General features: G+C 41.0%; 1 protein-coding gene across 3 annotated transcripts in view; it reads right to left on the reverse strand.

Annotated features, from left to right (window-relative positions):
- Positions 1–86: 86 nt before the first annotated feature.
- Positions 87–25,819, reverse strand: part of mcamb (melanoma cell adhesion molecule b) — a 38,964-nt gene continuing 13,231 nt past the window's right edge. The window contains exons 2-17 of one of the 3 annotated variants that reach the window (XM_075473487.1): positions 10,060–10,184; positions 9,742–9,973; positions 9,457–9,527; positions 9,279–9,366; positions 8,587–8,781; positions 8,003–8,133; positions 7,675–7,810; positions 7,471–7,586; positions 7,090–7,231; positions 6,706–6,830; positions 5,368–5,515; positions 5,016–5,102; positions 3,982–4,023; positions 3,484–3,607; positions 1,797–1,908; positions 87–1,690 (exon numbers count right to left, since the gene is read on the reverse strand). In XM_075473487.1, coding sequence (XP_075329602.1) covers positions 1,688–1,690; positions 1,797–1,908; positions 3,484–3,607; positions 3,982–4,023; positions 5,016–5,102; positions 5,368–5,515; positions 6,706–6,830; positions 7,090–7,231; positions 7,471–7,586; positions 7,675–7,810; positions 8,003–8,133; positions 8,587–8,781; positions 9,279–9,366; positions 9,457–9,527; positions 9,742–9,973; positions 10,060–10,184 — 1,877 coding nt within the window. In that variant the 3' untranslated portion in view covers positions 87–1,687. The remainder of the gene's footprint in view (positions 1,691–1,796; positions 1,909–3,483; positions 3,608–3,981; positions 4,024–5,015; positions 5,103–5,367; positions 5,516–6,705; positions 6,831–7,089; positions 7,232–7,470; positions 7,587–7,674; positions 7,811–8,002; positions 8,134–8,586; positions 8,782–9,278; positions 9,367–9,456; positions 9,528–9,741; positions 9,974–10,059; positions 10,185–25,819) is intronic. The other 2 variants (XM_075473488.1, XM_075473489.1) reach the window with 2 other exon arrangements.

Genomic DNA, 25,819 nt, shown 5'->3' on the forward strand with positions numbered 1-25,819 from the left:
CTATTGGGGGGCTGCAGCCAACAGCAATGCAGATTTTACACTTCGAAATTACATCAAGCTGTTGCCAATATTGAAACACTTTTCCATTTCTGATCATTTCGTTTTATTTGGTATAATTTTCCAAAAAAAAAAAAAAAAAAACTACAAACAATACATTTGTTCGTAAATTACTTTAAATGTCACCGATGACAATTACAGTATATTTTACAACTCCCAAGGGTTTTAAAGGCGTTTCAAACATTAAAAACTCATTTCGACAGTGGTAGTTGTTAGAAGCAAAGTAGGAAGGTACAACGGCTTGATTGTCTTCAAACTTGTGTTGCATCTGGAGTCACAGTCATTCCCCCCTCCTCAGTAGTCAGATATATGGTTACCAACAGAAGAGCAATAACATTTAAATGACGGGTGGTTGTCAATTTAAGGCATCTGAGGGGGATTCTGTGTCTCTGGGACAGATTATTTCAAGTTTCAGTCAACAAGGGAATTCATTTTACAGAAACATGCGTCTTTGCCTTGTAACAAGGGCAACTGCATGCCGTGATTCTGCAACAACATTATCCTTACTTTTTCCATTTTCCAAAAAAAAAAAAAAAAAAAGGGGGTAAGAATAGCCATACAAGTATAATTCATTAACATACAATCACATCAAAGAAAGCCGTCTCACAGAGAAACACAACTGCGTGAATAATCACGAAGAAATCAGTGCACCACAAATTAAATAAAAACATAACAGAACAAAATGTGGAGGTTTTAAACACAGCTTTGAATGTCACTTGTACGGCATCTTTGCCACTTGACTGCGGACGAATCTTGAAATCGATTTCATAAAACATGCGATGTGAGACAAAACAATGATGGAATCTAATTAACATTGGATAGAAACAAAGGGGGGGGGGGTAAATGTGTATGATATGCGGTTAAATTACCTGAAAGTATCTTTTTGTAGCTAAAAAGCATAGATTTGGTGAAAGTGTGAAGTGGCTGTAGAGGGGAGGCATCGCTAGAAACCCAAACTTTCAGTGCACAGACCAAAACATAACAGGAGAGACAGTAACAAGAATAAAAATCAAGGCCTCAGCTCCCCTTGTTCTCTGTAGAAGAGCATAAAAACACTATCTGGTCATTTATTTTTTTGTTTTTGTTTTTTTCGTTACTACCGTGTTATTTTAAATAAAGAAATATATACATACGATTATAATATGTACACTAATGGAGCTGCTTCAGGCTGCTCTTCAGTGATTGCTTTGCCTGAGGTGATGCCGAGTTGTGTATAAAAACAGTCCCTGGTCAGCTTTGTGCTCTAAGTATTGTTCTAAGACAATCGGCTGTACAGAAGGCTCGCGGTAAGGAGAGGTTCAGTCAAAGGTTCATCCTTGGCTTTAAACATGGAGGATTCATCAACGCAGCTATGAAATGGAGCTCTCAAATCACGTCTCATTAAAGCTTGAGGGGAGTAACGGACAGTAAGCAAAGGCTGCAGCTTGGATTAATTTGACCATCGGTCGTCCATCGTGATATGAAGTGACGGATAACTGAGCGTTTTCCATGATGTAGCTGTGGGGCGAGGAGCTGTGGTGGAGGCTTGAAGGCATGTGAAGGTCTGAGCCTGAGAGGGAAGAACAGGAGCATCTGTCGGTGGGCCTGCGGTCACCGGCTCGCTTCTGCGTGTGTGGGTACTCGCCACCCTTTACTGCAGAGGGGGAACACACGCAGAGGGAGGGTTGGGAGCAGTAATCACGTTAGCAGACTAACATAATTTCATCACTTCTGAGCCAGTTCTGTTCAGGATTAGCTACCTGGTCGTTGGGTGGCTGTTTTTCCCCGTTGACCCCGAGGAGAATCGCTTCCTCTGTGTTGTCGCTCTTCATCTCAACCACAATGTTATCTTTGCTGGACCTCTCTTTGGTCCTTTGGTAGGACAAAAACAGGCTCAATTCAATGACCCAGACGCTCAGTGACAATATGATGACAGTTATTTAGTGAGCGGGGAGGCCAACGATCAATCAGCCAACATTACTGCCAGATATGCTCGCATTAGTACAGATTTATGTTTCTGATCAACTTTTGTGTCTGCATTTTCTAAATTTGCTGAGGTTTTTTCTGCATGTGTTGATTGATTGGTCCAGCGTCAAAGTATCACTGTTATCACTGACATGTTAGAGCCAATATGAACCAACTGGGACTCAGAGCCTCAGGGAGGGGTCTCCTGATGGTGCCCAGAGTCAGGACTAAACAAGGTGAGGCTGCGTTTCAGTTTTATGCTCCTAAAATCTGGAACAGTGTGAGACAGGCCTCAACTCTGACAATGTTTAAATCCAGGCTGTTCTCTTCAGCCGTGAAAGTATTTTATCTGCACTCTTTGCTTTTAATTGAATTAATGATTATTTTCATGTTCTATGGAATGATTTTACTTGCCTTCTTGTGATTTTATGTAGCTGTAAAGCACTTTGAATTGTGCTCTACAAATAAACTGGCCTTGCTATTAAAATAAATGTCCACAGATAATCAGTATATAGTTGCACAGCAGCCAAGCTGACAAAACTAAATGTAATGCAGTTTATCAACCGACTGAGTTATCTGTGGTTTTATTTGTTTATTTTTAGTGAAATGATACTTTGTATATGAAATCAAGCCATCATAGAGAGCTCGAATACTGTGCTGAAGGCTGAACCCATACGCTCCAGCTTTGAAGATTATTCTTAACAACTTATCATATGTTATGATTGATGTGTTCATTACAAAAATCCCCAAGAGACAAAGGAGAATAGATTTTGATGATGCATTATCTACATTTATTAAATATTTATCGTATGTCATCTTTGACTTGAGAAGTTTTTGCCATGTTTTATTTATTTTAATTTTTTTCAAATCACTTTTTTTTTCGTGGAAAATTTTTTTGCTCTAGTTGTGCTTCTTACTTTATGTCTTTCACGCCATTCTGCTTGTATTCAGAGTCTATATAAAAATACGTTTGTAGTGTTTGAGTAGATAAAACAAATGAGTTTTATCTAGTTTTTAACCCAAGAGTCTGGAGTTGGAGTCCTGCCATTGTGATTAAAACTTTTTAACTCTAACTCTTTTTTTTTTCCCCTCCTTAACTTTGATTCCGTTTCTTTGGATGCACTTGCAAAATTTATTTTAAATCAATGAGCTTTTCTCAATCCTTACTAGGTACTCCAGTTGTCTAACTGAGTTACAGCTGGAAAAATGATACACTTACATACAAGTAAACAAAAAGTCTAAAGACATTTGGTTAAAAGGGACTTGTGTTTTACATGTTCATCTGATCTGACACGGCTTCCCACACACGTGGACTCGTCTATTTTCCAACAAACCTGTCTCATTTCTCCCTCAAAGAAAAGTGAATCCTGGCAAAACCTTTTTTCCCCCCCTCAGTTGTTAAATCAGAAACACGGGTGATAAAACAGTTTCGACCAGAAATAGAAAAGGGGCCATCTTTTTTCCTTTCCCCACTGTACTTACAGGTCTTGCTTGCCAGATCGGCCGCAGATCTTGCCCTTTTTGTAGAGAAAATACAGCACGCTGCCCAAGATGGCCAGAAGCAGGACGAAGATAATGACGATTGCTATGATAAAACCGTTGCTTTCTGGTGGAGAAAAAGAAGCACAAGAACAAACTCGAGGTGATTCACTGCACCTGGAGGAGGCAGAAGAATCTGATAAAGGCATGGGTGCTTTAGACAGCGTTTTCTAAAGAGTGTAGCTCTCGCGTCATTCAGGTGATTGAAACCTGGTAAGTTAAAGAAAAGGGCAAAGTTGATCAGAAGGAGAGGTGCGCTTATGCAGCAAACAGCATGACAACATGCACAGGAGGGGGCGAAGATGATGAACAACTCAATCATGTATTGTTCATCAGGAGAGAAGTATTTGCAGAACGTGAGCGTGGAGGAAGAGCGATGGGCAAGTGAATGGAAGCTTTTTGCCTTAAGCAGAGAAACCTGCAGCAGCAAAACATACAAACCTTTCACGATTGGCTTTGGTGGGTTAGCGGTTTCTGTTACAACTGAGAAAAACCAAACGAGTACAATTATCAGTTGGTGGTTTTAAGTCATGTCAGCAGGGCTCACATACACGCATTTGATATATTTTGGTATATTCAGTACAAGCCTGCATAAATGTTGAGGGGATCTAATCTGTGAGTTGAAGCTAAACAGCTAGTCTGACAGGGGAACTGTGGTCAGTGGCACAGCAGTCATTTCCCAGAGTAGCCCTGTTTAATCTCATTTCACAAGAGAGAAACATTAACCCAGCACAGTTTTCCTGCGCAGGGCTGGAAATTTCCTGGCATGACGTACGTAGAGAAAGGAGAGACAGAGACAGAAAAACACAAGGCAGCTTCCTGTAATGGGAGTCAGGAGACTCAATCTGAGTGCATTTAAAGCATAGGCTCCTTAACACTGATGTGTGTGTGTGTGTGTGTGTGTGCGCACTGTGCACGCATCTGCACACCACATTTGCAGACAGAAATGCTCTACTGACGAACTGTAACAGATTTCTGCTGAAGCTTAACAATGTCATCTTTATCATCTGGCTATATAGCTTTTATTTTGACATTTGTAAAGATCATAACGTAAGTTTTATGATTTAAAGAGCAGAAAATAACAACTGAACTGACAAATTAAGACAATAAAACACCTTGCAGCAATAACCAACAACAGTGATGTAAGCTGTTTAAATCTATTACTTTGTAGAAAGAACACCAAACCAGTGCCAACACCGCTGTAATGACCTATTAATCATGCCACTGTAGTAATTACTACAGCCTTCAGGTGCTTTTCTAGTTTTTTTACTCTCAATATTACTGCCTGTCCCTTAAAAGCAGCACGGCCAGAATAAATCAAGCCCATAAAATGCCTGTCACTGAACACGTGGAGAACCTTTTCTGACATCACTCTCACTCTCAAGTCAACTTTTGTTATAAGATCGCCTTCTTGCTTCTTGAAGCTGATTTGATCGAGATGTCCAAAGCAGGTGGCTCAGAGGGGCTGGTCTTACCTGCAGCACTGGAAATGGTAGTGATGGTTGTAGTGGTGGTGGCTTGTGTGGTGGCTTGTGTGGTGGCTTGTGTGGTGCTGTGTAAAGCTGAAAACAGGCAGAGGGCACAACAGCGAGGACAGTCCACATTACAACACCAGGGAGGAGAGGGGTTCACATTAACAGCCGCACAGCTTCACAGTGTCTCATTGGAAGCAACAACAACACACTGTGAGGCGTGCGGAATCACAGGCAACACGATGCACAGAGACCAAGGCCTTCAAACAAAGACACAGAGGACATGGGAAGGAGGACCGAGACATACACGAGTATAAAAACAAAGAGTTCAGACAGGAAAGCAGAAGGAACTCACTGGTTTTGACTTTAATGTTGAAGGTCACCAAGTCGGTGCCGTGCTCATTGGAGGCATTGCAGTAAGCAGTGATATTAGAAGCAACCTTGACACTGACCACACTCTGAGCACCCTCTTCGGTCTCTGTTTCAGACGTGGACTTGATGACCTGTCACAAACACACTGTTAAAGACTTGAAAGAGCAACTTCACCAGATTTGAGGAGTTGAGTGCAGCCCTCACCCATCCACTCACAGAGGAAGAAGGGTGCATCATCATTTTGAAAAAGGATTAAACATACAATTACTGTAAGTTAATACACAGAAAAAGTTTCTACTGATCAAAAACATGTAAGCAACTTTTTTTGGTCTGGCGCCACACCGTCTTGCTTACTCGTGAATCTCAGTCTGTCCACCCTTCATCAGATATATGGGCTTAGAACGTCCATGTGTTTGTATACATAAAAAAATACATCTACATTCAGTTATCAAAAAATCCAACCAGAGGACAACACTCCAGGTGTAGATGTATTTTTTTTACCAATTTGACTCCAACATACAACATAAAAATCTAGCTTTGGCAGGTTTTTAGAAAGTGAAATTCAGCATTTTGCCCTAAATGACACCAAATACTCTGCATCAATTTCAAAAGTATCAAAAATACATCAACACGCCATACGCAGTTTTCCAAATCAACATAACATACTCCAAGGTTGGAAGTAAAGACATGTGTGCCATATTTAATTGTCAGCCTGGAACATACTGTGTTTAGTGAAAGAAGAGTTCACCTTTTCATACCTTTGGACTGTATAAAGGTCGTTAATCCATTTACTGCTGTTGTGTATATTTAGACATGAAACTTTTCTTACAGTAGTCCATGTACCTGATGAAGGTGGAACAGACAAAAGTGTTCTAAATAAAGTTTCAGCAGTTAGCTAGGCTCTTCTGGGAGATCTCAACTAAGTTGCTGGATATTTGAATGGGTTTGAATGAGAGAGACGGGGGAGAGTGGAGTGAATGCTGTGAGCTTGAGCCGGCGCCGTTTCAATGCGTTTCTAACGTCTTCTGAAAAGGTGCAGGGCCAACACTGTAAAGGTTGGTGGTAAATGTCAAATTAACACCCTTGTGGATGCCAGCACAAAAGGTTTCCCAGCAGCACATTGAAATTAAGGGAACGATTAATGTCATCAACTTGACATGTCAGTGGTTATAATGCTGTGGCTGACCGCTGTATACTCTAACATACGAGTTTAGATCACAAGGTAATCTTAAAATGGTTCATTTAAAGTCTTCAAGAGTGACTGTGCAGGTCTGTTGCGGTTGTTGCTTAGACAAAGATGATAGATTTCCCTCTATGGTACCTTTCCATCAGAGGTGGTCCAGGTGATGGTGGGAGAAGGGTAACCTCTGGCCTGGCAGCTCAGTTCAACAGCCTTCTCCGAAGTCACTATCTCTGTCGAATCCTTCTTTATGATCTCTGGTGCACCTGCAGAAAGAGGAGTGAGAGAGGAAAAAAAAAAAAAGAGCCCAAAGACAATTATGAGATTTCCAGATAAACATGTTTATATATGATAGACAATATTTCCTTAAAACATGTTGAAATACTACAACTCTATCATATCATCAGCATCTTTGGCAGAAGATGTCCACACCATCAAAGTGTAAATAACACAATCTAAGAATGCTGAACATACTCTGTAGCATAGGCTAACTGTTGACAAGAAACCGCCTGGATACAAACTCACCCTGGACATGTACACGCAGTTCACCGCTGGTCTCCATTCCCTCGATGTCAACTACAGTCACGACACAACTGTACGTCCCTGCTGTGTCAAAGGTAGCGTTCTTCAGGATCAAACTATGACCATCTGAAACTTTGTGTCCATTCTGAAGCCCGGGTCACAAAAAGCACATGTAACTCACACACTGACATGAACGTAAACATGTGATGCAGAGGTTACTACAGTTTAAAAGATCAGTCGACTGCTTACAACAATCCATTAAATGTAATGATGTAATGATTCAATTCCTCATTTTGTGAGCCTAATATAAGACAGTCATCATCAATCAGCCTCATGGTGTAAGAGTATATGATTTTTGTTGCTGGGTATATAATTGCACTGAACCTTGGACCACTCTGTGACCGTCTGGAGAGAAGAGAGGGCATTGCATGTGGCCTTCAGATCACCTCCTTTGTCCACCACAACACTTTCTTCAGGTATCACAACAGCGGTATCAAGATCTACAGAGAAAGAAACGAGCATGCGATCAATACAAAGCTGCTCAGATCTATTAGTTGTCATGGTTGCAAATCAGGCTGAAGTCCTTACAGTTGACAAACACTGTGACATTGCCTAAGATCTCATCAAAGGTTTCCATGTCCTGAGAGGTACACGCGTACACTCCACTGTCGTGACGGGTAACATTCTCCAGCAGCTTCTCATTTGTATCCCAAGAGATGTCATCCTACAAAAATCAACATTTATGTCAACATATGTAACCGCTGAGGGACCGTATATGAAAGGCTCTAATGTGCTGAGAAGAAAAAGAAACACAAAATATCTAGTTAAGCTGGATAGTAGCTAATAATGTATTAAAATAGTTTTTGTCAATATATACATGTAGGTATACGAGTCATACGCGTGTTGATTTTCTTACTTTTAGGTACTTGATTGAAATGACTGAGGATGGAGAATTCCCATTGCCTGTGCAGTGAAGATCGACGGTGTCCCCCTCCTTGATTTTGCCCTTTGGGGATTCAACCCAAATATTTACTGCAGTGGGGAGATCTGAAATAGAGACAGGAAGGTGAGGTCCAGAATAAGAAGTTGCTTCTTTGGAAACTTTTTAGAAAATAGCAAGTGGAGCCTGCTGTTAGATCAAACTCACAAAGTTAGTCAGGAGAAGGGTGTAGTTTTAATTTTAAAAGTTCTGATGTAACTAATACTTGAGCAGCTAATCTCTATAGAAGCCAATCCTGATGACTTATCACACCTAAAACCCAGCCACATCCACCAGTATGGGGCACCAACTGGTCCAAACCTCTGTGGATAAGCTACAAAGGCATTGTATGAAGTCTGGGAATGTCACATGATCAAAATCTTGAGCGAGCCCAGCTGCTCAGCAAGATATCCACGAGGCACATCCATATACACAAACTGAGATGCAGAGAATTCTGACTTCTTATTCGTCAACAAGCTTTAGGATGAATTGGAAGACTGGCTGCAAGGCAGGAAACTCACAGTACACCGTGACATTTATACGGGCCGTTTCCTTCATCATGGTAGCTCCAGGAACAAAGTAGGTGACCTCGCAGTAGAACTCAGCATTTTTGTCCTCCTTCTTCACCCTCATCCTTAGTGAGCTAATGACTGAATACAGTCCACTTGATTCAGTGGTGGTGCTGGATGACACCAGCACGCTGCCACTTCCCACCGCTGAAAGATAAATTTTCAAAACATGCAAATACTTGAAATAAGGGGAGGATTTTCAAAAATTACTATTTTTCTGAAACAATTAGTTTTAGCTCCTGTCCCTGATAGACACCCGAACTAAAGAGCCAGTTATTGGTCAGTTGAGTGGTGAACAAAAGCTAATTCAGCTAATTCTTTGTTAAAAGTATGCCACAGTAACTATTAGGTAGGTGTTGTATAAATATGTTTCATGGTGATGTAAAGAACTCCAAGGGGAAGTTACTGAAATGCCTAATTCCTTGCAGTTCAGGAGGAGCATCTGCAGTGAGGAACAACAACTCCCTGTCGTGTAGACTGTAGACTTTTGTAACCCTGCAGAGCTTTAACATCCACAAAAAAAGCTAAATCACAACTGAAAGAAAGGGAGTCACCCAACAAAGTATCATATGTCATCTTTGAATCATATTAAGCACAATCTAAAACAGTAACTCAGTGTAGACATTCGTGTTATTCTGTCTCACCGCCTGGAGCATTGCGCAGTGGCGTGCTGTTTTTATACCAAGTGATGTTTGGTTTGGGATATCCCTTCCTCACCTCACATGAGCCAATCTGGGTAAAGGGAGGAGAAGAGCAGAGTCAAAGAAAGTATTCTTGCCGTGATTTTAAATGCCTGATCTCTGCGTTTTAAAATTTGATCACCTTTGACGCGTCCAGGTCATTGACTGAGATACCCGTTTGCACACCTTCAATGGTAGGATCATCTGGAATAGCTGCAGGGGACAGAATAGGTGGCACAAGAAGAAGAAGAACAGATTTTAAGGAGTGTTTGCAATCTGACAGGCAGTAATCCTTTTGAAAGTTGTGGAACTGTTTCACTGTTGTCAAAAAATTATGTGGAACTTATTGCTCAGTGCAGGCTGCTTATCTGTGTTGTAATTCTGAAATCAGGGATGCCAGTTTCTTGATAATCAGACTTCATCTTACCAAACACCCTCAGCTTCGTGCGTCCCTCCCCAGTGCCCTCTGTGAGACTTTTGATGATGCAGATGAACTCCCCTTCATCTGTCAGTTGAACATTACTGATGGTCAACACAACCGCTCCAGTGGCTCCGGTACCATTCATGCTGATCCGATCCGTGAAAGGGGTGCCTTTGTCTACAGACTTCACAATGCTGTCCTGGAAGTAGATGCGCTGCTTGTCTTTCGAACCCGACACCTATGGATTCACACACATCGAATGTCACGCACAAAGACACGTTACACCGTTTTGTGTAAGTGTGCACAAGGCCTGATGAAACTCACATAGAACCACTGTATGTTCGTCCCACCGATGCCTTCAGCCGACGTAAACATGCAGGTGATCTGAGCCGTGTCCTGCGAGAACACCTCCACTTTGTCCTCCATGTTCACCTCCACATCGGCCCATGCTGAGGGACAGAGAGAGACCGTAGTCGTTACACAATTGCTACATAATTCGGAAACAGTAAATACAAAGTTGATATTGTGATGGATTTCTTGCATCTGCATGTGTTTCATGTCATTGTTATTTTTTTGCTGGGTGGAGCCGGTGGAAGATAGGAAAGACTCCACCAGATGAGCATTTTATGAACATTTCGGTAGCGACACTGGTCAGTTAAACAATCTTGTATCATGGTCGTTACAATACTGTATGTACATGCACTGGTGTTACACACTCTGGATTAATTTTGTGATGAGCCAGCAGTGCACCACAAAGAAGTGCTGAGCACTTACTCAGAGAAGCTTCCAGGAGGAGCTACAGTCAGGCAGATTTTGTACAGATGCATGGTGATAAGAGTTGAAGACCACCAACAATCAGCTTATTTATCCCCAGGGAGTTTACCAAACTTTTACTGGGGCAACTGGGATTAAAAAGATTTGAGCCTTTCCCCTCTCCTGCTGATGTGCTCGTAGATCTCAAATTAATTTTCGGCAGAACATTCCCATCACGAGAATGCAATTTGCACAGCTTATCAATGTCGGTTGCTTATTCCACAGCTGGAAGATGAAATATTTAACATTTGCGGTTTCAGATCCAAACATGCTCTTAAAACATACTCTGTTTGACTTGTAGTGTGGATTATTTGAGCTGATCTGATATCTGTAATTTAGCATCTTCAGCAGCTGAGGGCACAGAGCACCGCTCATATTCTCTTGAATTTGAGACCTAATCTCATTTACTCGGTTATCTGTTTAAACATTCATGTTTCATGGCTGAGTGGTTAATAACACATTCTTCAGTGATGTGACAAACTGAGAACACATTTATTTCTGCTTCACTCGGACTTTAAAAAGACGTCTCTTTCGACCTGCGTGACGGTTGCCTGTAGTTTAGGAAACAGTGAAGCGTTCTGTAACTGCTGTGTCATGGTAATCGGTGTCATCACAATCTTATGAGAAAACAATTAAAAGAGCAGTCTGAAGAATTTGGTAACATCTAATTGCAAAGTTACAGAATACAACCAATACTGAAAACCCTAATTCATCTCAATTTCCCCTCCCAAGTGTGCTCGAAAAGTGGAGGCTGTAAATCCAAAAATGGCTTACTGCCAGTGTTTAGTTTGTCCCTTCGGCCCGCCGTAGAAACATGAAGTTATAAAACAGAGGAAGACGAATTGTAGATATAAATGTCTCCTCCTAAAGGTCACAAAAACGCAACAATTCTTCCTTTCACACAATTCTACATTAGTGACAACATAATTACGAGTCTGTTATGTTACTGTATTTCTGTAACACACAGCCCTGATTCTTTGTTACTGCATCCCATGACAGTGAGCAAACAGGAAACATGCAGGGACTTCAAGGCAGCTGGAATTCCTTTTTATCATTTACACCTGGACCCTTTTCTACTGTGACACGGGATTTTCATGGCCTAAAGCATTCGTGGTAACAATGTTAATGTGATTAATAATAGAAACTTCAAAAAAGGGTAAAAAAGAAAGTGTTTTCTGCATTCATCTTATTTTTGTTTGTTTTTTCTCTTTTCCGGGGGGGTGGGGGGGGGGGGCAGTAAATAAGACAGAAAGCAGGAGGTGGAAAGTCTTCTGTGGTTCAAAAGAAGTGCTGTTCAGTGGACACACTATGTAACATGTGTTCCAGAATGAATTTAGTTATGGTTGCTGGATTTTCCCCCAATCTTGCTAGTCATTCTGACCAAACTGTTATATACAAGTCAATACTGGTGAGAGACAGTAAGATGGGCAATTAAATTCTGTAAATAAGGCGCCACTCAACTGAAACTGACAAGATGCTCATGATTATCATCTGGACAGGGACCTGAGTTATACTCTGAAACACTTCTGCATCCACAAACTCAAAGAAGGCGAGGAGACAAAAGTAAAACCAGAAGAAAGTCATGGTGGGTCAAGGGAAGAGAGAGATGCTATGACAGGAATGAAAAGCCCACCCATGTCCACATTAATGTGCTGCATTCCAACATGTCACCCTCTCACAGGAAGAAAGGACCGATTTACAGGCAGTATAGAAGCTCCACTGTTCCTTCATGTTCTGTCGGATAAGAATGAGTGGTTTCCCCCTTCCAGGGTCTCTCGACGTGACGCATCCTTCTACTCTTTAGGAGGGACCCTCAATTACCCTCGCACTGCAGTGTTTCAATAGATGTATGAGATGCCAGGCTGAAAAGTAGCCCGGGGGTCATGACGCTGCCAGGTTTGATTTAGTCTTTCCGCGCTGCCTGTTCATTGTGTTGTAGCTTTACTGACAGCAGAGAGAGAAGTGATGGTGAGAAATAACTGAGTTGAAATCTAATGCTGCACAGATGAATGATGAATGTCAATGTGGATCACTGACCTGTTTCAAATTCATTTTAAAATCAGGGGCCAGCTAAGTTTTATATGCAGCCATGTGAAAAAGAACGTACACTCTCTTTCGGTTCTAAGGTTTTATGTATCGGGACAGTGAAAGAAAAATAAATGAATGCATCAACTGGTTCTCACCAGCTCTTAGAATGAGGTAAATGCAAAAGAAGAAGAACAGCATGATATATTTCACAACATGCAGAAACAGTGTGTGAGAAACTAAGTTCACTCTTGAAATTACTTGTTCTCTGTTTAAAGTTATCAGTTCCTCACATCGTTGTGAAGGAATTTTGGTCCACTCCTCTTCTGCTTCAGTCCATTGTGGGCTGTAAACATTTGTTTATGGTCCTTCCACAGCATTTCCATCACTTTCAATGATCTGCACTTTTACTGGACCCCTGCAACACTTTGATTCTAGGGGTGCACCAATCGGACGGCCGGCCGGCCACCTCGTGTGCAGTTAAAATCAGGTTGGAATTGTTTCACGGGTATTGTTCAATGTTTTTCAATAAAATAAGATTGGGACATTAAAGGTGTATGCTGTCAGGCTGACCTTATAACACCTGACACTATCATTATCAAGACATTTTGTTGTAGATTTGTTGTTGTAGCTGCTGTGTTTGGGATCCTTTGCCTGTTGCAGGACCTAATATTAGCCAAGTTTTAGCTGTCAGACAGATGGCCTCACATTTGCCTCTAGAATACGGCACGGTGTCCAGGTCTAGTGTCTGTAAAACAAGCCCAAATCATCACCCCATCCACCACCATGTTTGTCAGCTGGTATGAGGTGTTTGTGCTGATTTGCTGTGTTTGGTGTTCACCAAACATCACCACTCTGGTCTCATCTGTCAAAACAACATAGTTCCAGAAGTCTTCAGACCTAAGCTCTAGGATTCCTAGGGAGTTTGGCAGCTGTTTTCAATGTTTCACACTTGTTGTCCATCGTTTTCTACACTGGGAATGATGGACTAATTGTGATGACTCATTGACAAATTGTTTGCAATTGGCCTTTATGACCCTTCTCAGACAGACGAGCAGCAACAGTTTCTTCTCCTACATATCCAGACATGTAAAACCACAGAACGGACAAAAGTTGTACCTTTTTTTTTTTTCATATAGCTGTTCTACAACTGTTCTGGAATTTGATGAATAATGAATGTTTGTAGAACATTTGCAAAACTTCCGTCTGTTGGTCTCATGTTGGAAATAATAAATCAGAGTTCATTCAAAAGTTACAATGAAGATGGTTCATTTATGATCTTGAAGACAAAAGTTCGGAAATGACTTTTCAAGAACCGCAATTCATAATGTCCTTCAGTTTGTTTGTCGTGGAAACGGTTCAGTTGTCATTACATGGAACAAGAATAAAGCTTTGTTCCCAGTAACAGTAGCTATGTGTTCATCCATTCAAGAAGGCAGTGAGAGTTGGTCGAAAGCCTGGAAATCATCAACTTGGGGGCCTGCGAGACTTTGAAAGAAAAACATGCCGTTTCTTACTGAAGCCAATTACAAACAACAGAGTGACAAATAACAGAGATCAGGATTCAGATGAATAATTCTCTACCTGTGTGGTTATGATCATCAGATGGGACTACTTTCAGAAAAAAAATGAATAAATCCTGCTCCTCTCTCGAACTTGAAATGACAAGTCTACCAAATAACTTGTTGAACTGTACTTCAACAAAGCTCAAGCAATATATAAAACTGCCATCAGTGAGGAGGACAGCATAGCTGAAGGGTCAGTTGGATGGACTTACAGTCGAAGTTAGAGCTTAATGCAGACATATCCCTGCTTCACTTCTGTTAGCGCCGCTCTCTACGCGAGACAGATTTTTTGTGAACTGGCGCCATCATAAATTTAATTTAATCCATCCCCATATTAGGTGCATGGATAACACATTTAAAGTGTGATTCCTTCCCAAACTATTCCTCTGACCACTTCCACAAATACGAGCACCATCCCGCATTCTCTTCGCTTAAACTCACTCTCTGAACTCCTCCTGCTTTACACTCCTCTACCTGCCTCTCACTAAGCTGTGTGTTGCTGTTTACGTCTGGATAATGGAGCTGGACGGATGCTTTCCTGTTAAAGAAATCCAATTAGTTTCTACAACATAGACATTTCCTGCCCATTAGCGATGGAAGAACAACGCTGACTCACTCACACCGGCCCATCCCCCACCTGGGAGCTTACAGTACCTGCAGTAATAATTCAGATTCTACACTTCAGACGGAATTTTTAACAAACTCTTCCCTCATCCTGTTTGACAGCTGACAGCTCTATCATATCTCATTGGTTACTAGAGAAGCTGGCACTGAAAGGCCAATTTCTGATGATGAGTGAGCACAGACTACAGTCCATGCATGTTGGATAATAGTCTTAAATCAGGATGACAGAAGAAAGCTGAGCATGCCCCCCTCTGCCAGCAGCCTGCTGGGAAAGCTGTGCCTCTCCAGTTTCAAGCGTACCCCAAAGGAAAATGTATTTTTTCTCCTGATGAGTGTGTGTTTGGCCCAAAGATGAGTGTGTTGCCATCTATCTGCCATTTTCCTCATTTTATCAGAAAACTGCAATCTCAGTGCACCAGTTTAACCAATCATATATACACTTTGCTGACACTGTCCAAAAACTATGCGGGGCACATTGGATCTGTACTTTGCGATAAATCAGGTATAAGTGTCAGTGAGGCACCACATTGGTCCAAATTTCCTTATTCACCGTGACAACTACAAGAAAGGAGTCCTGCAACAGACGGTATGGCCCCGAAAAGTGCTCTGGCTCCAGTTTCACAAAGACAGACTTTGGCTATGGCCCCAATCCAATTAACTGTCAGACGTTCAAATTTATCTGTTGCACAAATTTGTTTTGCATTTGTCAATCTTACACAAGCCTAATTGATCATAAATTCTAAGTTTATTACGAACTATTTAAAAAAAAAATGAAAATAGACTGCAACAAACAACTAAGCTCTTTTCAGTTCATCAGAAATGAAATGTTTCTGAAGAAATTGTAGAAGAAAAGAGAGTGTAGTGTTCCCTGAGGCCCTGCTATGTCTTAATAACTTAACAGCTTAAGAAGAATACATTTATTTAATAAAACTATAGAAGAAAAAGGTAAACCATCTCAAGAACAGTGCTGTTAATATTCCAACAGATGTGCAAAAAGTGATACTTCAGCTTTGATTTTTTTATTTTGATTTTTTTAAAGCTGCCTGTGCCCACATATGCATATACAATGGAGTGTGTCAGTGCTGATTATCGAACTATAAAAAGCTCTCATCGCTGCTAAACTCTTTCAAGGCTGCTCCAGTCAAAGCTGCAGGTGATCCCCAAACAGGAGCAATTGTGTTCAGCTGTCTCCCCAGTACACACCTCACCCCACAAACAAGGTGGATTGTACTCAAAGCACCACTAAATTAGACGCACTTACTGTGAAGATAAGACAAGATAAGGAGCACAAGCACACCCCTTACAGAGGCAGAGCAACAGAGATTATCTCAAGAGGAAGTCTTATCAAACACAGTGTGTATCCTGACAGACGCTTTGAATTCACTGTTGACAAAACAGCCGCTTTCTGCCCATGAAAGACAGGATAACAAAGCTTCCTGCCAGGCTCTGAGCTTCTGTTAAACCTTATCAACACCTACAATACAAAATCCCTTCATGACTCTGGAAATGAGATCATGTGCAGACGGAAAACTAGCACCAGGTGAACGGCAAACGATTTTTACCACGCATTTCTGAACATCTGTGGCGGTGTTTAAAATGCAGTACTCCTCCCTCCGACAGGTAGACAGATGAGATGTGGCGGCTGAGAGGACAGAATCTGTTTTGACTGAACAACGGGCTGCAGTCAACCTGTCCTCCCCCCGTGTGTTCTGGCATCAAGCCCAGACCACAGATGGAGAGCAATGGTGATGGAGAGGAGGGCACGCTCACCTTCAGTACATTAACTGGTGTTCAAAGCAGATAACTGTCCAGGGCTCTAATTGATTGGAAAAGAAGGTCCAACAGTTTTGAAAAGGTGCCACTTTTTCCAAGCCTCTATTCATGGACGGATATTTATTTGTTTCCTTTCCTCATTTATTATCACGGAGCGTGAACAGAAATAAATGTGTTACATTCAATACACCCAGAAGTTTGAAATCTGAACTTAAAGTTGTATCAAAATAAACATCAATGTATTTTATTGCAAAACGTGAACACACACACAAAAAAAATGGCTGTGAAATGAAAGCACTAAAGGAAATCGCTGCCTGTTGTTTCATTAGATCAATAACATCCAAATAAAGATTTTGCCTCATCTATGTGGACTGTCTTTTTTTTTTTTTGCTTATAAAAATAAAATGTTCTGTACACCCAGTAGGGTTGAGCTCAGCTGGGCACTTTTATTTATATGCTGAAGAAACAATAATAAAATAAGGAGTCAATGCTTTTGCTTTCAGGACCCAGTATCCATCTGGCACAGCACACTCTGCAGCACTGGGATGAAATACAGTGGAATATATTTGTGGATATTTGTCGCATCTTCCTGAATGGTCTGAAAAAAAACTGCTGTGCTGCACAGCTCTGTGGTGTGAGTCTTCTGTATTCTTATCCCGCATTGTTATACCATGTTACAAATTTGGATTTCAGAAAACAAATTGTGTACTATGTGATTGTGTGAGTGTCACGCTACGTCGGTTAGGGTTGGCAGCTCTGTCAAAGAAGAAAGAGAAGAGAAAGGCTGACAATAAAGCACGTTTCTCTTGGCTGCAGGAAGAGAAACAAAGAGATCATTTTCCGATTGTTTCCCAGAGTTTATGTTCCGCACAAACAAACCTCTGTGCAGGAAGGTAAGTTTGTGTGAATGCAACAGAAGTGCGGCTTCACCCTGTCAGCTGCGGCCTCTAAACATCACGCTTACTGAGCTGCAGCACTGCGAGCAGGCAGGAGAAACTTTACTCTTTATATCTTCTACATCGGTAGATTGATTTGCAGGAGCCTCAGACCGTGGCGGAATCGCACACAACCGTGACAGAAGTTCCTGGAATAACAAGTACTACATACTTCAGATGGAAATGTGCTGCTGACACAGTCTGCGCACACTGAACATTGTATGCAAGCTCTGAGAGAGATCTCATAACATTGTGAAAGGGCAACAGGCAACTGGGAAACTCAGACCAGTGGTGTAATTTCATCGTAAAGTCAGCCTTAATCGGCTGCATCTGCAGATTATGGGCTGTTCATCTTGGCCCAGCTCTGCACTTTGCAGGTAGAAATTTCAGCTCAATCTGGCCACCAGCTGCCAAAGTACATTTCATATGGAAGGACAGACTGACTATGGCAAAAAGCTCTTTCTCAAATCTGAAAGAAGAATTCAGATCAAAGCAGCAGTGATGGACAGGAGGATCCCTGAGGTCAGGCTGAAAACAGACACAAAATCATTTTTTTCTGGAACATCTTGAAACCGTGAACAGATGTGATACACAAAACACAAACTCACACTGAAGCCACTGAGCTATGTTTAACTGACCTGACCTGGACACTCAATTCCAGCACTGAACATATTATTCCACAGTAGGGCAAGTAGCACATGACACACTTCTTCGTGCCTCATTCACCGCTCTGTAAACCCAGAGTATAATGAATGAGCAGCAGACCTTTATCTGAAAGAGGGAGCAGCTCTGTTTGCATTACACTGTCCTTATGTAATCAGTTTCTTCTGCCACAAGGCTGGATTTTAATGTACTGCATTAATATTTACATAGCAAGGATTCCCCCGACTCTAACTCAGGTTATTTTACTTCCCACAAGAGCTGAGACTGAACTGTCGATTAATGTTATATTCAAGGGAAGAACATATAATAATACAGCAGAGCTTACTTTTGTGTGTGAGTGTGTTGGGTCATGAAGTGAGTTTAATTGCCATCCACTAGTTATCCTGTCAGGTGACCGGACAGCCGAGAGACCGTACTCGTATATAAAGGAAGCAAATACCAGATAGCACAAGGGAACACTATTATAACCATCTTCAAAATTACAAGGACTACATTCAGCTTCTTTTAATTCTGATCACTTTCTTTCCGTCTTCCTGGTAGTTTGCGCTGAAACACAGAAGTCTACATTATATTATACAAATATTTCCCCTTGAACAGGCTGGTAAAAACAAGTGACAGCTTGGTGACATGTTTCCAGCCATGTCACATCTAAGAATAACAACATCCTATCAAGCTTGTTTGCTTACATGATAGAACAGGAATTACAGTACACTGACCCGACTGGCACCAGAAATAGCAGCCTCACTTCACAATATAAGAGAGTGGGAGCATGGGAAAGCAGTGCCTGAGCAGGCTGCTTTTTGCATGGATGCAAATAAGTCTGAGAAAGAGGAGTTAACATGGGAAAACAGACAAGTAGACTCGGTAGAGAAAAGGAGGGTTGGGCTGGGGCGGCGAAATCAAAGTGGCAACCCGAGGTGTGTGGTTGTTTGGCTCTCTGGGAGCTGCTGTTGCCCTTTTAACACACACTAATCCTTTAATGGCACACTTACAGTCTCTCAGAGATGTAATCAAGCAGAAGATAAAAAAAAACTCCTAATGAGAGGATAAGTAGAGGGAGGTTTGAAATGCCAAAAGCTTCTCTTTCCTTTCCTGAAGACAAGCAGCAAAATGCAAAGTTTCTTTGTTGCCTTTTTTAAGTCTGCACTCAGAAGCCAAACATTTACTATCTGCTTTCAAGTGAAGATTCATTCCCACTCTGACAATCTCAAAGCTATGGCCTTGCAAATGGTTATTTGTTACCTCATCAAAGTGTGTCATCCTGCCATCCTGTTATGTACCGACTAAAGAAGCCAAGAGAATGCGCCGTAGAGCAGCAGAGTGTGTCAAAAAAATGCAGGAAAAATCTTTTGGACATAATAGTGCGATTAAGATGTATACACATCAACACAAAGATCAGAATACTCAACATAGCTTCATTTGATAACTACTTACTCTGAATAAAACCTTATTCAGATTAAGGTGATCAGAAAGGGCTGTTTACATGGCAGTGCCATTCAAAGGAAGGTCTTCACTGGGTAAGATTCAATTTTATTGTGCTTGAAAACATACCAAGGGAAATAACCGTAAGTATTTCTGTGTGTAATATATATACAAGTTATATATATATATATATATATATATATACATATATAAATAAATAAAAGTTTTCTAAGTCAAGACTGAGTCTGAGTGTGATTTAATTCTATAGTTCATTTCTACCACAAAATACATTTATTTTGATGTCTGACAGCCTTAGCATGAATGGTGGTAAATGGTTCCTTCCATCCACTACAATCTCAGAAAATATGGGCAATTTATTAGCTAAGCATGACAACTGTGAATCAGTTTGGAGCCTCTCAGTTTCCTTTCCTATATAAAAAGGCTTTTTGTCAACCCGGTGCATAGCATCACATTGGAGCACTTTTGTATAGGCCAGGGAATTATCATTAAAATTAAATAATTAGACAATTTAATTGAATTTACCCTCTTTGTCTGCATTAAGTGACTTTGGGCCTTCATATAAAGCCATTTACAGGTGATTTTATCAGCAACATTGCAAAAAAAGAAGCTGTAAAAGAAATTCCCCGATTTGGCCTCAAATTGATGAAACGGTCATTACCTTGTTCCTTTAATATCGTTTCCTAAACAAAATGTATCTTCTTCAATCCTTTGCGTGTATGTTTCATTATCTCAATTCCTTTTTTTTATCCACAGCCAGCACTAAACTAAACAGTAGAGTTGTGTCATGTGCAGACAAAGCTTTAAGTATATGGTATGTACCTCATGTACAACGTGGCTCTTAACTGCTGCAACAGCTCATCAGTTCAGACCAGCGGTATCTCAACAACTGTGCCGAATAAGAATCACAAATGATTGTTTCACTAAAGCGCACCAACATCTAGTCTTGCAATGCAAATATCACAAATCCAGCTGATTTCCCGCTTTTACATATCAAATCTCTAGCAGGCCCGACAGTCTTCAGAGATATTTGAGGAACGTACAGATGCAGCCAAACTGTGGTTTTCCTCCACAGATCCGTTGCCAGCAGCGCCCCTTAAATTGGGACAGCTCAACTCAGCTAAATGATGCAGAAGAATGTTATTAGAAACTCTTGAAGATATGACAGTAAAGTCCTTGTCACATGCCTATCAATCACATTCGTCCAGTGACGTACCCCGAGGCATTTCAACACACACGGGCAAACATGTCGCACACAAGACTCAGAGCTAAAAAGCCTCCCACTGACTCATGAATCCCTCTTACAGCTCCTTGCAGAGCAGACATTTCTCTGTACGCTCAACATGCAGCAGAGTTTGTCCTGAATAAGCCATTCCAATAACAGAATGAGTGATTTTTCAACAGCAGGGATGAATAAACATACAATATGTGTGGCCATTATTTTACAACATTAAGATTTTGTCATGACATTTTTCATATCCATCTAACCATCAAGATTTAATTCTTCAGAGAAGTCAGTTTCTTTGATCCACATGTTAGGAATGCTGCATGTTAGGAATCTTTCCATAAACACCAGATAACAAGCTCTTTAACAAAAAATATTTTCACCCTTTCTTCAAAAAAATATGCCTGATTATTTACTGCATGTATCCAAGATTGTATTTGTAAATTAGGACTCTAATAACATAATCTAAGTTACTTCCAGGGGAGACTTTTTTTAAACTGCTCTTGCTGTAACTTTGGGCTGAGTTGATGGTTTCATTCCAATTATGCTGGCTGCACACACCAACTCTCCAGAAGTAGTGAGGACTGGCTAACAACAGCAAACAGAAATAGCATCTGGAAACTGGACTCCAACAGTCTTGCATCACGATCAGAAGAATGAGAATGAATAAACCAGATGTAGCTTACCAGCATCAAATGATGTGCATCAACGTTCATGTACATGATAGACAACCCTGAACAAACACACATGTAACGCACATGTGTGTACGTTACGTGTGCTGTAACACATGAATGTGTGATGAAATGAATGTTTGGCAAACATGCTGCCAATGGTGTCAAACACTTCCAATCATTTAAAGAGCCCAAATTATTCTCATTGGCAAGTTCATATTTTGAATTGGGGACTGATGGAGTTTACAGGCATTTTGAATTTTGAGCCTTGTAACCATATCTGGAGTGGAAATGTGGGTGTATTAGCAGTGGGCCCCTTAACAGCTGGGCTTTATTCCAAGCCAAAAAAAAAAAAAAAATGAGCTGCTTTGACGATCAAAATGCCACAAAATCTCCTAAAAGTGGCAATTTTATTTGCTATACTTTTCACTATGCAGTAGGTCGCAATAGATCAGGTGGGTCCTGTTGCTTTCTCCCAAATACTCAAAGGTGACCAAGATCACACAGTCCAGCTTCAACTTCTTTTTCATTCCCATCCATCACATAGGAATAAGAAGAATCATAAGTATTTTGAAAAGGTAAAAATGGATGGTACAAAGATAAAGGATAGTAAGACCTGAAGTGTCCCGTTTCCTCCATCGAAAAAGAAGTAAACAGGTCTTGGGCATGAACCTCCCGGGCTGAAAACCAATCCCACTCTGGCCCAGCCAAAAAACGAATGCTGCCACCATGTCGTCACCAGCTGGTTTACGGGCTCAGGTTTTGAGTTCAGCATTTTGCTGTCGCCATGTTTGTCTTATGAAACCAGATGTACTAGTACAACTATCAATCACAGCCCAGCCCCGCCTGAATGCAAACCCAGTTTTTGTCTAATTAATTCTGAATGGGACAACCACAAACTCATTCAAATGTTTACTGAGGTTACAAATTAAGTGAGAAGTTTTTAAAAAGACTCGTTTTTGAAACACAGAAGTCGGCCCCTACTGCCCTTTAGAAAGGACGCAGGTTTAAGGCACATCTACATAGATTTATTTTCTAATCTTGAGTTTAGGTCCATCATTTCTAAATGTATGCATCTGTGTAAGTTACTTTGCATTTACGTGGGTTAAAAAGCTGTGCACGCACCAGAGAAAATGTGACACCAAAAATCATATGACCTCTTCAAATGGATGATTCTTTTGGTGCAACCCATACTGTGAAGAGGAAGAAGATTACCAGCGAGTGAAAGTAGACATAAACCATGCACTCTTTGACATATTCAATTTTGCAAATGTCTCATCAAAAGAAAAGAAACACACTCAGGATGTTTGTCCGATTTGAAAATAAACATCTTTTTTTTTTTTCCAAGTGAAAAACAAAACTACACACAGCACCTCAAATGGGCTGGTTGTTCTTCTCACTTTTATATCACTGAACAGATTACATTTGACACAGTTATTGTCGGGAGAAAAGAGTGGAAGAGACGGTGATCCTACCCAATACATGTCCATGTGACATGCAGGCAGATACGGACTATACTTACGTTCAAAGAAAATGCAACCTCTAGTAATCCTAAGAGCAACTGCGTGTTAAGGGTAAAAATGGCATCCATGGTGAAATGGTCGTGTTATAAAATGTTTTTTTTAGCCCTACCATGACAGTTTTCTAGCCCTATCCAAGTGATGATACAGTGTGAAGACAAGCAGAAAATGAGAATGCTTTGTTGTAACATGTGTTTACATGTAACCATGGCATCCTGTAAAATGGTCTCCATAAAGGTGACACTCGCCTTGTAAAAAGAATGTATTCTAGACCGAACCAGCATCATTTTCTCATTGCAGCAGCAATTTAACATTTTGTCTAAACTCAAGCAGGAAGTGAGAAAAGTGTTTTAGTAAAGTAAAGCCGATCCACTGACAGGATGTATGTTGGTCTCAATCTCACAAAGGCCCGTGGTCGGAAACGCAGCATTTCGCCTATCTAACCAGCCTTTGACAATGTCGTCAGCTCCAATGTGTGAATGCTTCTATAAGGCGGATTTGTCTAATGCCGCTTGTAGGAGCAGTACATTACAGGATGGACAAATGAGACAGTTTCCCATTGGACGACTTATTGGTCATAGAATAACAATAATTCTACCGACAACAGAAAAACCAATTAGTTTAACTGATAACACAAATAATCGTTACTTGCAGCCACAATTCAGTGAACTGCATCAGACTGTGAATACAGAGTCCTTCTCTACGTGGAGTCCGTGTGGGGTTCAGGTGATTTGATTGCTGCCTGAGGAGACAAAGAGATGGACAGTGGCAGCTGTAGCAACCAAACTGCACATTCCCACGATGCCTCTGAGAAAACAAGGTCAACTTGCCACACTGACATGTCAGACACTTTCTCTAACACACACACACAGATCCCTGGGGTTCTGGAGCCGAATGCCAGCAGCATCCACTCAACATGCCATCAGAATTAACGATTTCCAAAAGGCAAAGGAGTTGAAGCATATGAAGAATGTAAATATAGTGGAGAGGATCAGAGCGGACCACACAACAGGGGAGACGAAGAGGGAGTCACATTGCACTCTGCTTTCTCCCGATGATCTGACTGTACATTCCATCTAAACGGACCACCTGTTGCAGAGATCAGCGAGACCTGGCTCGGTTCTCAGCCCGCCGCAGTCCATCTTTCAGGGCTGTTCTGCTGACTCACAAAGGTTACAACAGCACAGTAATAAACTTTCAGATGAGTCTCTTATAAGGTCACTTCTGACAGCAGTGGTGGTGCACTTTAGGTTAAAGGAGCAGGTTTAAGGTGGTAAATAAAGTCCATCCACTGTATCAGGGTGGAAGCTGAATGGTCACTATTAATCTCTAAAACAAATATTATCACTGACACAAATACTAACAATAATAGATCTTTCAAGAAGCTTTTTAAACCAAAAAAGAATTTACTGAAAATGAATGAATGAATGAATGAATAAATAAATAAATAAATGCAACCATCTATGAACCCATACATTCCACACATTTACCGCAACTGGAGAAGTTAAATGCAACAGTTCAAAACAGCCATACTAGTGGCTGTTTGCACTTTAACTTGCCAGCTCTCAGGTTAAAGGAGCACATCTGTGAATAGAGAGCATAAATTCAGAAAAATGTATGCGTCTGCTTGAAAAGTCTGCTGCTCCGTACTCTTCTGCTCGTCTGTGTGCTACTGTATACTCCTTATAGTACTGATATCAACACAAAAACCGTCTTTGGTATCGATAAGTCAGTATTCTCTTATGTTAACCTCGACATGCTGCAAACAAAACATTTGCAGCTTTCTCTGAGTACTTTTTGCTTCCTGTGCACTCTATCCAGGCGCCACTCCAGAGTATCTCCTGTGTTGGGAACACATCCAACATGAACAATCTCCTGCATTTGTGTTCTGGTAACTGCAGAGAAAGTAGAGCTTTGCTTATTGCTTGTCTAAACTGAATGAATTTGAAATGTTAGAACGACATTTTTTGAGTTCTGTGCCATTTTTATTTTTCTGACTGTGTAAATCCTTGATTCCTTTCTTTGCCTCATCTCCTCCGGTCTCAGTCAACGACAGCTGAGGTGAGCAGAGGAGGAGAGGAAAAGACGTGAGGATTGAAGAGTTGAGGCAACAAGCATTTAATAAAATGAGACATCTTTTGCTACAGATGTGGCCTTTACATGTGGCAATATTTACCCTTTGTTTGATTACAGCTTACAGTGTCATTTTATCACTTCTTTTTAACACTCACAGAAGTAACACCATTTGTGACAACAAAGACATTTACTTTCAACTTAATTTGAAAAGTGAGATAATGCATCGCACTCCCTTTTACACTATAGAGATGCTGAAAAGACTTCCACAAAAGGAAAAGCACATGCTTTAAGCTGGGAGGAGTAGCACAGTTTTCTCTGACCTGAGGCCAATCCCTCTTTGATAAGCAGCTCTTTGGTTTTCTGTCAGCAGTGACACTCCAAAGAGAGCTCAATCTGTTTGCCAGCCTTTGATAGCTACTTAGCAACCAGACTCACTGCCCTTTAGTCAGAGTTTCCACACTCAGCTATTTTGATAGGTCCCCCACACACACATAGACACAGAAAAAAAATTGTGCCCACTATTCAATTTCTGACTTGATGTGGGGACTTCCCATGTTTAACTCCCAGACTCCCATAATAAAAAAATAATAATAAGAAAACATTGCGAATTACTCTCACAATCTCACAAATCTCTACCTACTTGTATTACTGTGTGTCTGTGTGTGTTAGAGTGGATCTCACTGGGCCATTTCCTCATGCCTGCTCCCATGGTGGTACAAACTCCCCCTCCATCCTTTTTCCCACGTCCCAGACC

Source organism: Odontesthes bonariensis, chromosome 9, assembly GCF_027942865.1.
Source record: "Odontesthes bonariensis isolate fOdoBon6 chromosome 9, fOdoBon6.hap1, whole genome shotgun sequence".
Classification (NCBI taxonomy): Eukaryota; Metazoa; Chordata; class Actinopteri; order Atheriniformes; family Atherinopsidae; genus Odontesthes; species Odontesthes bonariensis.